This window comes from Ambystoma mexicanum, chromosome 5p (assembly GCF_040938575.1).
Source record: "Ambystoma mexicanum isolate Mex_15411 chromosome 5p, UKY_AmexF1_1, whole genome shotgun sequence".
NCBI lineage: Eukaryota > Metazoa > Chordata > Amphibia > Caudata > Ambystomatidae > Ambystoma > Ambystoma mexicanum.
This window is the reverse complement of record NC_090930.1, coordinates 276038627-276055281: the sequence shown is the minus strand read 5'-3', so window position 1 is coordinate 276055281 and position 16655 is coordinate 276038627. Positions and strand designations below refer to the sequence as shown.

General features: G+C 45.6%; 1 protein-coding gene across 8 annotated transcripts in view; it reads right to left on the bottom strand.

The window, feature by feature from the left end:
• The window catches only part of SEPTIN6 (septin 6), a 450192-nt gene extending 446053 nt beyond the window's left edge, over nucleotides 1-4139 (bottom strand). For 3 of the 8 annotated variants that reach the window (XM_069612705.1, XM_069612706.1, XM_069612702.1), the window contains exon 1: nucleotides 3683-3837. In XM_069612705.1, coding sequence (XP_069468806.1) covers nucleotides 3683-3712 — 30 coding nt within the window. In that variant the 5' untranslated portion in view covers nucleotides 3713-3837. Of the gene's footprint in view, nucleotides 1-3682 lie in introns of all 8 variants that reach the window. The other 5 variants (XR_011274161.1, XM_069612703.1, XM_069612704.1 and 2 more) reach the window with 5 other exon arrangements.
• Between the last annotated feature and the right edge of the window lie 12516 nt (nucleotides 4140-16655).

Below are 16655 nucleotides of genomic sequence, written 5' to 3'. Positions count from 1 at the left end.
CAAGGTCGCCTATGTTCAAATACAGAAGCACTTGGAAGAACACCACCTGTTAAGAGGCAGACAATCAGGCTTCCGACCCCAACGTGGGACTGAGACAGCTCTCATCGACCTTAAAACACAGATCGATCTGCTTAAAGACAATGGCCAAGCAGCACTACTCCTCCTCCTCGACCTCTCTGCAGCCTTTGACCTGGTCGACCACTCGGTCCTCTGCACTCACCTACACACGGCCGCCCACTTCTCCCCCGAGGCCATTACATGGATTAGATCTTTCCTCGATGGCAGAACCATGAGGGTTTTTTCACCTACAGATGCTGCAAACCCCATACCCATCACCGGTGGCATACCCCAGGGCTCCTGTGTCTCCCCCACACTGTATAACATATTTACCAAGCCCCTTGTCGATGATCTGGATCATCTCGGTATCACCTACACTAACTATGCAGATGATACCCAGATCCTCCTTCCGCTTTCTGGAGATTATGGAAAGGATTTGGCCTTGGTGAATAGGGTTTACATCATCATCCAGGCATGGATGGCCACTCACGGTCTATGCCTGAATGATGATAAAACTGAACTCATCACCTTGGGTACCACTGCCAGCCTAAAGAAATTAAGCCCAGCTTACTCATCCTTCATAATTGATGACAATACGATCAGAGTGGGACACAAAGTCAAAACATTGGGCTTCTACCTGGACTCCAATTTCACCTTTAACAGACAGGTGAACTCACTAGCCTCCTCCACGGCTTACACGTGCAAATTGATCCGTACAGCCAAACCTTTTCTATCCGACACCAGTTGCCTGACCCTGGCCAGAGCCCTTACACTATCCCGTTTAGACTACTGTAACGCCCTTTATCTTGGGTCCTCCAAAGCCACTACTAGCAAGCTACAAACCCTCCAGAACAATGCACTCAGAGCGGCCCTGGGCATCTCAAGAAGAGACCACATCACAGCACACAGCCAGCAGAAAAACTGGACCCCTATCATAGACAAAATCTCCCTAAAAACTGCCTCACTCACCCACAAGTCCCTAAATAACGCAGCCCCCATCTACCTGATCAACAGATTTCACAGACTGACATCCTTGAGACCGACAAGGACAGCATATAGAGAATGCCTCTCCGTCCCTAACTACAAACGCTCTACCATAGGAGGTAACAGCTCCCAGTGAAAGCAGCTAAACTGTGGAACTCCCTACCACCCACCCTCAGAATGGACTTACCCTACCAAAACTTCTGTTCCAAGATGATGTCTTGGCTGAAGACAGCCATGGTCTAAACATACTGAGCCAGGCTCCGCCTCCCGCTCTTGTCACTTGGACATACTGGACACAGAACTGTTAACTGTATATATGTATATATTCCTGCTTACTTTCATTATTATTGTGTTTATGCCTTGTATATATTTTATTGTCTGCAACTAAGCTTTGCATATTCCTGCATCTGTTGCGCCCTGTTACCCTAGGGTTTTCCGGCACATTACAAATAATAAACAAACAAACAAACAAACAAACATGGGAGTCTGCCCTGTACGCCTGGTTGGAGGCAATGCCCATCCCTACATTTTTAGCAGATTGCATCTCTGACGTGCAGCCGCTTGTAGTGCTTCAGACAAGGGGGCGGCACATGCACGGTCAGTAAGAAATACAAAAACAGAATGTCTAATTTCCCTCCTGCCTGTGTAAAATGGCGCTGCCTGACGGATTCCTGAGAGAAACTAACTTCCCAGGAGGGATTCGATAAACAAGATAGTAAGGCAACAGAGACGTGCCTCGTGTCGTTTGACTCAAAGGAAGCACCATCTCCCCCTCTCTGCAGGAACTGTGTCCTGGGAAGCCCTCCTCCACATGCAGCTGGCCACCCTGACTTCCCAGCTATTAAAAAGAATGAGTCTGTCCTCAAGACAACCCCTCTCCAACCAGTCTAGGAATTAGTCAGCGTGTAGATTTGGTGTTTTATATTTCGTGTAAAAATATACACCTATCAGTCAAAATATAATCCCAGAATAAGAGTTGCTCAGATGGGGGAGGGGGTATTTGTGTTTGCAAGCCATGTGTGGATGAACCAAACATAGTAGTTTCGAGAGACTGGCCCACCCAGAGGTGAATCGGAGTCTCTTAAGTGGGCATCAAAAAAAAAGAAAGAGGCGGGGAACAGCCAGCACGCAGCAACAATATGCACTGTGGGAGGGCACGCGAGAGTAAAGGGTGGCGGCCAAACCCATTCAGACAGCATGAATAGCACAGCACGGCAGCACACATATACAGTTAGAACCATTCACAAAAACAGGGTATAATGCTATAGCACAACTACACCCAGTATAGAGCACAGCCACACGTGTGCACACAGAAACAGCAGGTTCCCACCATGTCACAACTCGATCTAAAATAACAGTCTGACATCTGCAGAGTGACTGGAAGCAAAACCACCGGCACATACAGTGAAGCGCTTGGTCCAGGGCAGCACTGAAGGGCACACAGCACCGGCCCAGAGCAGCAAAGGAGTACACACAGGGTCACACCATTCCCAGTACAGTGTCTGACTAAGAGGGGAAAGAAGGGGTCAGACCAGAGGCAACAACTTGAACAATGAGAGGATGACAGAAGTAGCACAACAACGCCGGGTATAACGGAGCATAGGCAAGATGGGCCAACCACCACGTCACTCCCCCCCCCCCACCCCTTGCCCCGGGCGCAGCCCTTGGTCTCAGTGTGACTGAGCACCTGGAAGAACCCACAGCTATGCCCTGGCAAAGCCAGTCTTAGCACGGAACACAACTTGCTCAGGACAGCGCATGGTCTCAGTCAGGATCAAGCACTTGTACCAAATTCTAGCACTGCTAGCACCTTTATCTGGGCAAACCTGGACCAGGCAGCTCTGTGTTAGAACCTCCCCAGACTAAAGACGAGCAAATACACAGAGGGACTCAGCGCCGGGGTGGGCAGCCCACGAGCAGCACAGCAAAGCCTGGCACCTAGAGCCACACCGGGCCACAGCAGCCAGAGCAGCACCAGGAACCCCCAGCACTAGCAGGCGAACAGCAGCCCTTCCACCAGAGCAGACCAAGAGCAGCGCAGCCCAGCACCGAGAGAGACCTAGATCCACACGGGGCCACAGCAGCCCCAGCGCCAGAGCACGACTTCAGAGCAGCACCAGGGAACTGCCAGCCCTAGCAGCCGAGCAGCAGCCCTGCCACCAGGGCAGACCAGCACAAAGGCAGCGCCGAAGTAAGCGGAACACCGGGGCGAGAGATGAGCAAGCGCTGGATAACGGGGGATACGGCAGCACCGGGGTACAGGGTGAAACAGCAGCATGAGCACGGCCGCATAGGGCTTGTGTCTCGGCAACCGTGTCTCGGCAACCCAGGCGCCGTGTGCTGCTTCTGCTCCCGAATGAGGTCGTGCGTGAAGCCCGGGAGTGCCCGCCTGCCATGCCCCCTTGTGAACTGGGCAGGGAGGTACCGCGTGCCAGCCCCCCGCAGCCCCTCCACAGCGCGTACCCTGAAATAACCCCCTTCCACCGCCCCAACCACTGAAGCTCCCCATGCATAGTGCAGCTGCCGTGCACAGAGACCCCAGCCCCGGCGTCTCACAGCGCTCCTCGGGCCCCGCGGTGCGTCCAGGCATGCCCATGGCCCTCCCGTGATCGCCCCCGTCCTCCCAGCATGCCCAGCTCACCATCTGCCGTGCGATTTCGGTGGCCGCCATGGTGTCCGGCTCTGAGTAGCACAGGAAGCGCCTCTGAAGCCAGCAGCAGCCACAAAGAGAAACTGTTCCAGGGTGGGCGAGACCAAGCGAGGGGCGGGGTGGGACCGAACAGGGGGCGGGCTGCCTTCAGGGGAGAGCCGCCGGCCAGGCCTCGGTGCACAGCTGGCCTGCACACACAACACCCCCTGACCTCCAGCAGACAGCCTGTCTACTGTGTGTCTGCCTGCCTCGGCGATTAACGGGGAGCAGGAAAACGGACACCCCCCCTGAACATGTATCATCCCATGGCCACATTTATCAAAATGTATCTCTAATGGTAAGGTGGGAGGGCTTTGAAAAAGTGCAAGGATGCTACTACATAACAAGAGTCACGGAAGGCGCTGCTCTTGTAGAGGGGTCAGTGGCAGGACTTGAGCCTTCCACATCACTGACGCCTTAAAGGCGCAGACACACCCTTCCACCTTCAATGCACATGCTGGTACTCCCGGCCACACGATCACAAAGTACAGAGTAGCACGCCATACCCCGTGTGGCACACCCTACCATTCATAGCTGCATGGTGTGGCACGACCTAGCGCGAGTTTCGCGACACTGCACAGTTTTGTGCACCGTATCACAGCACAATGTGTATGACCCTACGCTCCTTAGTTAAGTAGGGGAGACCATCCGGGAGACCTTCCCACCCCGAATTAATAGTAATGAACACAACTGAATGCACAGTGTGACACGCAGAGATCATATTAAAACATTACAGTACAATAATTGACAAAATAAAACGATTATTTGCAAAGCTGGATGGAATTGTCAAGTGGCAGGCTGTAACGCCTGGTGACGTGTGCTGTCACCACGCGTAACAATAAAGACGGCCCCGGGCGTTGGCACGTAGTTGGTGCACGAGCAAGGACCGTGTTAGCAACACCTACGCCCCAGTCTCCATTATTGTGTGAGTCTGGGCACCCCCCATACTCGATAGACTAATCGATCTGCACAGTGCACCCATGAGGACACCAACAGACAGTTTATTCTGCAGCAAATCTACATGTAAACACCAGCAAGCCTCCAAGAATCAGGGTTGCAGCTCTCTGTGGAAGAGTGCACGTGCGTCTGGGGCTCAGTGTCTCTGTTGTTTTTTTAAAAAAATTGTATTGTTGCATTATTAGTTTACATGACACCTTATACACAATAATACACATATTAAAAGTAAACAATTCATTTTTAAACACAAGCATATACACATGTAAAAGATAAAAGATGAAAAATAAAATCAAAGATCCTCAAAGTCAATTCAGCTGCCATAAAACATCTATCACAGCCCTTAATTTTCCAATATAAAAACATTGCATATTAGATTCCTTTTTTTCCAATTCCTCCGTGATATCTTGGATTAATAAATTCAATGCTAAAATTGCAGAAATGTTTACACCCCACATGCAACAACTCCAAAACAAGTGGATAGACATTTGAGATCCTTGTTGAATCTGTCTTTAAGATAGATTGCGTGTTTATGCTCAAAATAGTTACAGGTTAAAACAAGGTGTTTAAGAGTCTCTTGAGTTCTAGTTTCTCCACAAAATCGACATGTGAAATCGATTTGTTCTTGATTAAGTGCCACATCCTTATATCCCCAGTACCGTATCCTTTCTAAGGTCGGAATCTGATTGAGTCTAAAGCGCATATACATGGATCGCGCCCTGTCACAAGGGAATCTTTTCAAATAGAGGGGAATGAATTCCCTGGCATGTCCAAAATGTGCATACTCCTTGTACGTGGAGTAAGACTCCACCCCGTTTACTGTATCCACCCAATCCCCCTTGAATAAAAGTCTCTTGACCAGCCCTGGTCGTTGGATCAGATCCTCTAGACAAAGACCTAGTGTACCCAACAACAAAATCATATTGTCGCTAAACTTTCTAATAGATACTACTGACCCAGATTTAACAACCTTATTAAACAATTCATATAGAGTATTTAATGGTGGATCGTTCATTTTTCTAAACAAAGATAATTGCCTCCAAAGATATCTTGCTTTAAGTGAAATGAGGCATAACTCGTGACGGAGAATGGCATTAGGGACTGCCATCGGTAGGCCGAGTAGTTCTTTCAACATTTTCCCTTGGACCACATTCAGGGTTGAAGTCATATCATGGGTACATATATCCAGGCCGTAGAGGAGGACTGGCACACATTTTGCAAGATAAAATCGCCTTATAGGTAAGAATGAGAATTTACATACCCTGACCTTCAAAAATGTCATTTGTACCTTTAGTTTAGTCGCTTTCTCCTCCATGCTCAATTTCCACATCTTCAGGCTAGATCTATTGGTAAAATTGTATCCTAAATATGTTATAGCCTGGACCTGCTCCACTTGATCCTCCCCCATCCTCCAACTATAGGATTTGGTGGTTCTTTTCTTTGTGACCACAATCGTTTGAGACTTGGAAGCATTCGGGGAAAGATTATTTGCCATCGCATAGTGACAGAAAATGTCCATCTTTCTACGAAGGCCACGTGGAGTGCGGTCAAAAAGAATAAAATCATCGGCAAAGGGCATCCACTCGATAGCCAAACTCCCCAACCTATCCGGTGCAATGGAAGGGCCCTGCCACATGCCCTCCACATCGCACACATATAGGTTGAAGAGCGTGGGCGCGAGTGAGCAGCCCTGCTTGACCCCAACTTTAGTATCAATGGCCTCAGAAAGAGTGCCTTCCTGTGTCAAGCGAACCCTGACCGAGGTATTCCTGTGCAACAGAGCTAAGAGTTGGACAATCTTTCGAGGGAAGCTCATTGCCAACATTTTAGTCCACAATCTCGCTCTGATAACTCCGTCGAAGGCATTGGAAAGGTCTAAGGATGCCATACAAATCTCACCTATGTTAGATTGATGGGCCGTATCTCTTAGATGGGCCAGGATGTTCCCATTCAAGTTGGTTCCCAAACCCTCTCTAAAACCAACCTGAAATTTGCTAAAACAAGCATTCCTCCTAATCACTTTGTTGCGATCTCTTAAAAGCAAAATACCAAAGACCTGGCTAGCCGCATCTAAAAGTGCTATGGGTCTATAGTTCTGGGGATTAAGAACATCACATTTTTTGAATATGGGTTCTATAATACTTTGAGCCCATGATTTAGGGATAATATGGGTTTTAAAGATATCATGAAAAATGGGTTTAAGCAACTCAGCCCATATTTCGGGTGCCGCATTTATGACAAACGGGGGTATGCCGTCCGGGCCCGATGCTCTAGACGGTTTAAGTTTATTAATAGCCCAAGTAATATCCTCAAGATCCCAAGAACAATCACCCACAACCGGAGAACCCAAATCCATGTCCTGTTCTCTAGCAAAAGTAGAAGGCAATTTAAATTATTTCTTATAATAAGTACACCAAACCTCTGCTTGGATAGGACAATCAAGTCTATCTTTAACAGGGGTAAGCGTGTTATTAACCGTAGCCCAAAATTTCGCATCTCTGCCCTTGCATAGGTTATACATCACCTGTTGGTGGACCACAAGGTACTGATCCGTTTCAGAGATTTAATCAAGTTTTTGTGTTTCAGGATCATTTTTTTTTCCTAAGCTACAATTCAGCAAATGAGATAGATAGCTTCTTCTGGATCCTTAGATACCTGTATTTAATGTGCTTGGATCTTTGGATTCTGGAGTCCCCACCTCTCCCCTTATGTCTCATCGCTGTGTGGGATGTTTTAACCCACTCATCCAAGCCCTGCAACATCACTGTGCATTGCTGGCAGCAGAAACATCAGAATGGCCACTGGAAAGCATGCTGCTTGCCAAAGATCACCAGAAAATGCCAGTGAAAACCAGAAAAATGGGCTGCTACCCACTTTTGCCTATATTAGTGAGCACAGGAGGTCACTGCCTAAAACCACCATTGGGCTACACACACGGTAGCCTGAAACCACTTGGAAATAGCAATACTGATTGCCAAAAGCAACCCAGAGATGTTTGGGAATTCATTTTCTTGATTGTCAAAATGTGCTAAAATCATGGATCACAAATCACCAACAAGATCCAACCTTCTTGTTGGGTGTTCCACATTATTCTACTGCAAGAATCCACATCAATATAATGTCAGCAATAATCATATGCTATCAAGCTAAATCCCCTTTTAAAGATAGACAGCGGTCAAAATGGGTGTAGTACCGTTACTCGCCTCTGTCAGGTGCTGGCGATTTAAAATTCTGACAGGAGAGCTGTGTTGCAGAAGCTAAATATGCCAAAGAAGAGAATTCCATCCAAATGCTATATAAAGTGCCACAGTGATTTCATTCTGAAAAAGACTTTATTTAAAGATACATTGCTCATTTTAAGTTTATAAATGTATGTTTTTCTTCACAAGGAACTCTGTGCAATTGATCAGAAAGTAACCCGATGCAGCTAAGACTTCAAAAGACTTGCTTCCCTGAGAACCCTTCACACCTGGGGCCTTCTCACCAACAGGAGAAGGGGTCGCATAGACATGTTAATCGGAGGGAGGAGATTTTCCCTGCAGCCCGGAGGAAGGAACAATGGGGGCTTTGGAGATGAATAGGAATATGCTGATTTTGGTTTAACTGGTCAAACAACTGCTCTGGGAGAGACAGGCCATGTGACATCTGACTCACCCAGCTCTGGGGGGGGGGGCGGACCAGACTGAGATGTGATTTCAATTGAGAGAATATGTATGTTTTATAAAATTTCTCATAACACATTTTACCGAGCTGACAAAAATATGAAACTTTGGGATTCTTAAAATGACAAATTCACTCACGGTTCAAGACTAAGCTGGATGCCATACGATGTTCTGAGACCAAACCCCGGGATTTATTAGTATTGTAGATACAGTGTTTATGCCAGAAACATACAAACTTACAGTAATATGCTCAGAGAGGGTGTGTATGTCTGTGTTAAATTGGGTGCAGAACCAATCTTGGCAAACCCACCAAAATCGCGAATAAGTTGTCATTTCTGAACCCAAGCTCGTAGGAACATGGGGCTTGAACAGAGACCTGCCTTAATTCATCTGTGAGGTGTACATGTATTCTCAACAACTTGTGTATCTGGGAAATATGTTTTTGGGAAAAATTGATTTTCTAAGTAAAAGCAAAGGGGAGTTTCTTCACTAGATTGTAAAACACAGCATCACTCTGACTCATTCTGACACGCTAATCTTTTCTCCAGTCAGGTCACAGGGAATCCTCTAACCTATCAAATCCTTAGGGAGTTGGGCATGTAGAATCAGCCTTCCCACCCACTTTGAAAACACATAAAAAGAGACTGCTTAGGACAGGCAAGGACACACTCATTTTTCCACTTCAACTGATTCCTGCGCAGCACCCTGCTGGAAGACTCCAGATCCAGATAATATCCAGACCGAGACTCCAGATAGATCCAGAGACCAGACTCTAGAACCAAGCTCTACAACCTGAAAGAGAGGCCTAATCCACAAGCTAAATCCTCTTCAGCAAGCTTTCACGATCTTTTGCAAACCTGATTCTAACCCCTAAACTCCCCACGGGCTCTCACATTGAACAGCCGGGCTGAGCTGTTCTATTCTAGCCAAGAACCCTGTGCTAGGACCAATGTCCAGACCCAGAAAGCAGTGCTGTATCCAGAACCCGTCAGACCCCGACCAGAGGCTGTGTTGTGAGCAGAACCAGTGCCTGAGACCGTCCAGTGGTGAGTGAAGTGCAAACCTGACCAGATCAATGACAAGGATCATTTCCATTCCATTCCAAAACTAGGAGTGAGTATCTAGTCTAGAACTGTACAGAACCAATCACTTAGTTTAAAGTAATCTTATCCCATCCATTTCAACCTGTCCAGAACTGCATTTAGAATTTTGTGTCCATCCTGTTGTTGGTAAATCTCTAAGGCGCATCTGGCATTCTGAAATCTTGAGTTTATTTATGAAAATCTACCTTCACAAAAACGTCAGTATCTTTTGAACCGCAAAACGGCAATTTAGTTCAATTTCACCACATGTTAAAAATAGCTGCTTCTTGTTTTCCACTGCTGAATTTCGTTTCAATCTGATAATCACTCATGAATCATTGCTAGTGTTGACCTGAACTAATCCAAAGTAACTCTCACTTATCCTGAATATGCCTTAGTGAATTAAAAGCATTTTAGTATATTTTCCCATCCTTTGCAATTACATTCAAAAGCATTTTGACCTGTGTTTTAAAATCATACCTATTCTATCTAAGCTTGCTGGGGGGAATTGGAATTGAACTGCATTATTGATTGTATTCTTCAAACCTGTATACCCTCCTTCCCTTCTCTTCATACTGCATAGTGGGGGGAGTGAGTAGTCACAGGGGAAAAGTGACCATATTATCTTTTGATTGAAATCATATCAAGTCTATTTCTGTGTTGCATTCTTTCCCATTATTGCATTTCCTTGAATCACATAAGATTTCTCTGCTACAGTATCTTCCATATTCATACTCCTCAGTGATTAAAGAGAGTGTCAATTTTGTAATATTACCCATTGTTGATTACCGTCCATATTCATAAGTGTGCTATTCAAATATTATTTTATTCATAAAAGTGTGATATATATATTGTTTAATCGTTCAAATAAATCTTTTAATTTGAAAAATAAACCTACTTCTTGCCTCAGTGAGGTCGGGGGATTCAAAGAAAGGGGCATTATATAAGGGTTCATCATCCAGATCTAAGAACTTTGACATAAAAATATATAAATAAGGGCTTCCATTGGGCATCCCATCCTAAGCATTGACTTAGTTGGATTGCTGGATTGAAGTCACTTATAGCCGTCATGTCACCCGTCCTGCTAATTTTATAGGCACATGACAACATAATATTATTATAAAAGGATCCCCCCCAACGTAAGGTCCTCCTCCTTTGAGATTTGATGAGAGGCCAGATTCAGGTTCTCTAGAACCAGGACATTATATTTCATAATCGTTTGCTTGTTCCAAATAATCTTTCTCCTGTTGTTCGCCACCTCTAGGCCCATAAACTCTGGTTTTATATGGAGATCCGGACATGACACTGATAAAGAAAAAAGTAGAGGAATATGATCACCCAGATCTACTTCCATGAGTTTCAATTTTCCACATGCTTATTTCCAACTATTGAAAACATTAAAAAAATCAATCCTAGAACTATTACTTCCCCTTTTCCAGGTATGTTTGAGAACGTTCCAGTCCGAGGCGTGGTCTAGAAGTCCGAAATCCCAGTGTTCCAGGAGTTTATCCCACCATATACCTCTTTTAAGATTAGATTGAAGCATTTTCGGGGTAATCCCTCTCTCATTCCACATTGCACCCTCTGAACAGGAGGAGTTAAAATCTCCTCCCATGTTTCAAACCATCCTCCCAGAATTTCTCCAAGGGAATCCTCCACTATTTTGAGAGGCACCCTTAGAGGATTCCAGTATAGGTTCAACAGGAGGATAGGATCTACATTATTCTCTGAAGATAAAACAATACCCAGGAGCCATTCACTTGTAAAAATCACATTACCCTGAAGCCCCAGATTGCGATCAACGGCAATAGTCAAACCACCACTAGGCCACCCGGCTACCCCCTAGACACTAGTGAGGAGAAGGTATAGGAACCTTCTATATGCATTTCAGTGGGCATCATAGTTTCTTGGAAAAAATAAATGCGGGGTCAAGTGTAGATCTCACCTTTAGTCAGAAATGTATTCAAATGTGAGCCCTCACACGAATTCCAAGAAATAACCTAGATATTAAAACTGTTAGCAGCGCCTGTTGCCCTGTCTAAGGGTCTCTAAAGTTTTAAGAGCTGGTTGCAACCAAGTCCAATCCTGGCCACTATTGAGAAGGCTAGAGATTAGGGCCAATGCTGTATCTGAATTGTCAGGTTTTTTAGTACCCAAATGTGCAATTTGTTCCATTTGCATGTTGGTCGGTTCCTTGTATTGTAGGAAGCTATCAGTCTCTTTATCGTCCTCTAGTGTAGACAGACCATAACCCAAAGAATTGAGATTTTTTTCTTGGGCACGCACCATATCTGCCACCATAACCGAGTGAAAGCAGTTTACCATTCGATGATAGTTATGATTTGGTAGGGAAATAGCGCCCATATCATCTGTTGTTATAGCACGCAATAAAGGATCTCTTTTGAACAAGTTTAATAGATTCGTTCTATTCAAACTGGCCAGTGAATCTGTCTTATTGTTATTGATCCAACCCAGGATCTTCCCTGTGTTGGTCATGGAGAGGGACTGTTCCTGAACAGGGTGCATCTTGGCATTGTCTAAAAGAGGTTTAGCTAATGCATTTCCCTGTGTGTCCTGAATATTAATGGTATGTGTGTCTATGGGGCTTTCCCCCATGTTATTAAGTTTATAGCCACTTCCACTCTCAGCCATAGCAATCAGCCCATTGGAAGAGGGAGTCTTAGTAGAAACAACAGGGCCAGTACTTGCGCACAGGGGAGGATATTCATTTGTTCCGTACCTATAGATGTTCTGGCGTGTTTAGTGCTAGTTATTTTGCCAAAAGCTGTCATCTTAGTTTGTTTAGTTTGAGGGCAATCTTGACCAGTTCTCAATTGATTACCCTCTTGGATGTTGGGGTTGATATTTTTTCTCCCCCAGCTAGTGGAAATTTCTTAGTGACCTCCCGCCGCTCATGCCCCTCTCCCCTATACGGGCCATTGACTGTCCCACTATCACTGGACTCTTCTTGAGCAGGAATATTTCTAATTGCTTTAAGATTAGAATTCCTGCCTTTAATTTTTGTGTTAGGCATGTTTTTAGTTTTTTTAAGCATCCTAGCCTGTTTTTTGTTTTTTTCCGCCTATAAACAGGAGATTGGGGTACCACATTAATATCATAGTTAGAAGTATTGGTAGGGATTTCTCTGTCGGGTTCAGATGAACTACCCGTTCCCAATACCGGGTCTGCTGGTATTTTCTCCATATGTTTAGTTTTTTGTTTGCACTTTTGCCCCTTTTAGGTGGCGTTTGTTGGATGATTGTCACATCATCACTGCTAATGTTCAAACATTCCCCCTCCTTGGAAGTTTCCATAATATGCTCTTGGGCATTGGATGTTTCCATATCTTGCTCTTGAGTACGACCCCCTGAAGCCTTCGCAATGGCATCCAAAAGAACAGATGGACTGTCCAGAGACTTCATTTCATTTTCATAGTTGTTATTCTGTGATATTTTTCCTCCTTGGCTTGGCAATTATTGGTTCCTTAACCCTCTATCTGAGGATGTGGGGCGGTCCTCTGAGAGCATAAATTCTAACAGAGTGGTAATTTTAGCATCCATGGTTGCTAGCCTGATGCTTTGTTCCTCTCTATATTTGTCGTATTGATTCTGCTCTTTAATATTATGGTCATTATAGGTCTTACCCTCCACAAGGCCCTGCAAAAATTCTAAACGAGTAACTAATTGATTAAAGGCAGCTTGTTGACCTACCATAGAACCACCAAGCATCTCTTGGGACTCACCCATGGTTTTCAGAGACACATTTAAAATGATATGCAGGTTAGATAGAAGGGGTAGAAGATAATCTCCTCTATCTTCCTTACCCGAAAAATGATTTTCCTGTTTATCCTTACCTATTGGTCGAATTTCTAATATCGCCTAGTCGGATTCCGTGGATCTGTCCACTGTTTCCGGCTGGTCAGTACCATCCCTATCATTATCCGTTTGAGTAATGCCGACCTTCCTATGTATATGTGTCTTCGGGGCCTCTAGTGCAGGCATAGTGAGGCCTTTTTGCTTTCCCTCTTGTTGTTTCCCCAACATAATAATATCAGATAGACTCCTCACACCCTTGCCATTAGATAGAGGTCTCCCAGTCGGCATCTCTAAGTCAATAATTTCTTTAAGCAGGTCTCCCGTGGCATCAGCCATAAGCAAGAAGGAATCATCCAAGTCATCCCCCCAATTGCTTGATTAAGATTGTGATGAGGAGGAATAGGAGTTCATTTAGATTGTTCTCCTCAACTAGCATATTTAGACTGGATAGGGCCTATAGAACATTGCCTCTTCTCCTGTTCGCCTTTCCCAAAAATAAACACTGCAGGCGAAATGTGAGTGGAGTAGTTTGTACCAAATGGATATTTACCATTGATATTTTCTATCGTGTTCCGCCTTAATGAATCTAGGACATGAACTTCTTTAGCTTTCATTTTTCCCCTTAAATCGGCCTTCTGGAGGGGGGTAGATGCATGAAAGCGAACCACCCTTTTAGTACCCAGCAGACTTTGTTGAAGACATTCTTCATCAGTAAGTTCCTGTCTACAACCCGACTTGTCCCTATTACCCGTAAGTGCCTCTGTATCTAATATGTCTGGATTTTCCACAATAGGAGATTGTTTCTCCAAAGCTGTTAAATTAATGATGGGGGGTCTCTCAATACTCACACGGGATACATGGTTCGCCCCTCCATCATCAATTGTTTCAACAGATAGATTACGGACAACATTATTTTCCATGTGGTCTATGGTGATAGGCTCTTTGCACTCTAAAGGAGAGATCAGCTGAGCTTCTACCACCTTATTCTCTTGGCTCTCAACCGTTTCAAACCCACTTCTAAGTGCTGGCATATTCAATTAGATTAGTTATACAAGAATACCCCCTAAGATTAAAAATCCATAAAGTAGTATAGTATAGAGTTTAATATAAAAAAAGGTTGTCTACCCAACCAGAGGAGAGTACAGCTCGCAGCCTCTGGAATGTAGATGGGGAAGTTAAAAGTTTCAAGAAAAAAAACAAAAAGAAAACACGCTTTTTGAGAGTATTTAGCCTTAGAAATTCCCAGAGAATAGAACACAACCTAATAGTATAAGATTGGGGGTTAATATGTATGCAAATGCTAAAATCACAAGTATGGTAAAAGGAGTATCTAGGGGGGAGAAAACTTGCAACCCCTATGTAGGATTAAAGGTAAAAAGGACTGAGATAGAAGACAGTATCAATAAAATATATACGACATTCAAAAAGTGGCAAGTGCAATATAAATAAGGTCAGTGATATACGTATTAAATTTGCACTGTCTTGGCTTGAGGAACAGCCTTAGTCCGTCTCTCCTCCCCAGTGTCCAACTAAACAAAGGAGTTGCCCAGAAATGCTCCCTCCTTTTGCAGGTTAGATGAACGTAAGAGTCCCAAATGGCAACTGCAAAAAGGGTTAAAACCCAAAGCTCAGCAATAATAGGACAGTACCTTGGATCAAAGAGAGCTCCTCTGCAGTCTCCCAGTTTCCTGTCTAAAGTCTAACAGACCAAAATCGAATGATTCATGCAGGAATTTGTAGAGTTTGCAAATCTTGCCACAACGATGACTATGCACACTAACTCCTTATTTATGAGAGGCTGTAGCAGGATCTACGACTCACACCTCCTCCATGACCCGGAGCCAAACAACAGACAAACACTAGCAATAATGCCGCGCCCTTGTCTCCGCTGCGGGCTTAACGCCGCAATGGTGGTTGGGCCGGCAGTATATGCACGAAGCCGGTCACGTGATAAGTCACTTGTCCACAGAAGGGTCCACCTCCTCCAGGAAGCGCTGTCACAGCAATTCAAAATGCAAACACAGCAAGAGCTCCGAGCAGCTCGCAATGCTGTAGAGGTTTAAATAGTGCTGACAAAGAAAACGTTCACCCAGGAGAGCGTATCTTCCGAAAATGAAACAGTGGGCCTCATTACACGGATGGCGGTAGGGATTTAACGTTACCGGTAATGTATTTCCGGTAACGTTAAATCCCCATGTGGATCACAACCCGGCGCACCACTATTAGCGGCACCGCTAATTACGGTGCCACTAATAGCGGGCAGGCCGCGTGCGCGCGACCCTCCATCCCGTTAATTACGCCATGCCGCTATTAGCACAGCACCACAAGGCCAGTGCACATGCTAATAGCAGCATGGTAAATCCCCCCAAACCCCTTACCGCCATGGTGCAAATACCGGCATCGCGGACCACCCGTTAAGGGAAATGAGCAGTGTTATCACCTGCCACAGGTGGACCAAATCAGCACAGGTGAAGGCAATGGAGACTGTGGCAGCTCAAAAGGAGCACACCACACCCCTTCCCACACCCCTCCCCACACCAAGATGGTTCCAATACTGGCAGCATTACATGGCCTGGAGGACCTCATTGCAGCGCAGCTGCTACAACAACAGGCAGCACAAAGGAGACGCAGGAGGAGGAGGAGGAGGAGGGCAAGACAGGCACAGCAGGCAACACAACGGCACCTAATCATACCACAGAGGCACCCACCAATACCCAGGATCAGAGCCAGTCCATTCAACCTGACCCCTGAGCAGATACACACCCTGTACTGTCTGGACAGGGCTACCATCACCAGCATCGTGGACATGATCCACAACGACATTGTGAGCCTCATAGACATCAGAACTACCACCCCCCCGCTACTGAAGGTGGTGAGTGTGCTCCACTTCCTGGCCACAGGCACCTATCAGCATACAGTGGGACAGATGCATGGCATCTCACAACCAGTATTCTCACGCACGCTGAACCAGGTACTCGATGCACTCCTGAAGCATGCACCTGAACACATATCCATGCCACAGACTGTCCAGGAGATTGCAAACACAAAAGTTGGCTTCTATTCACTGGCAGGCATTCCAAGTTGCATCGGGGCCATCGACTGTACCCATGTGGAATTGGTGGTCCCACATCACAATGAAGTAGTGTACCGAAACAGGAAGCAATTCCACTCTATCAATGCCCAAATGGTATGTGACGCCAACAAGATAATCACACATTGCTGTGCCAGATTCCCAGGATCAACACATGATTCCATGGTTCTGCGGAACTCAACTATCCCATGCTACATGGAGCGACACACCGGACAACGTTCGTGGCTACTTGGTGAGTAGCAGGGCAAGCACATGGCAGCGTGATTTGGGGGGGGAGAGATACATACTCCAACTGGGTGTGAATGGGGGGGGAGATACATA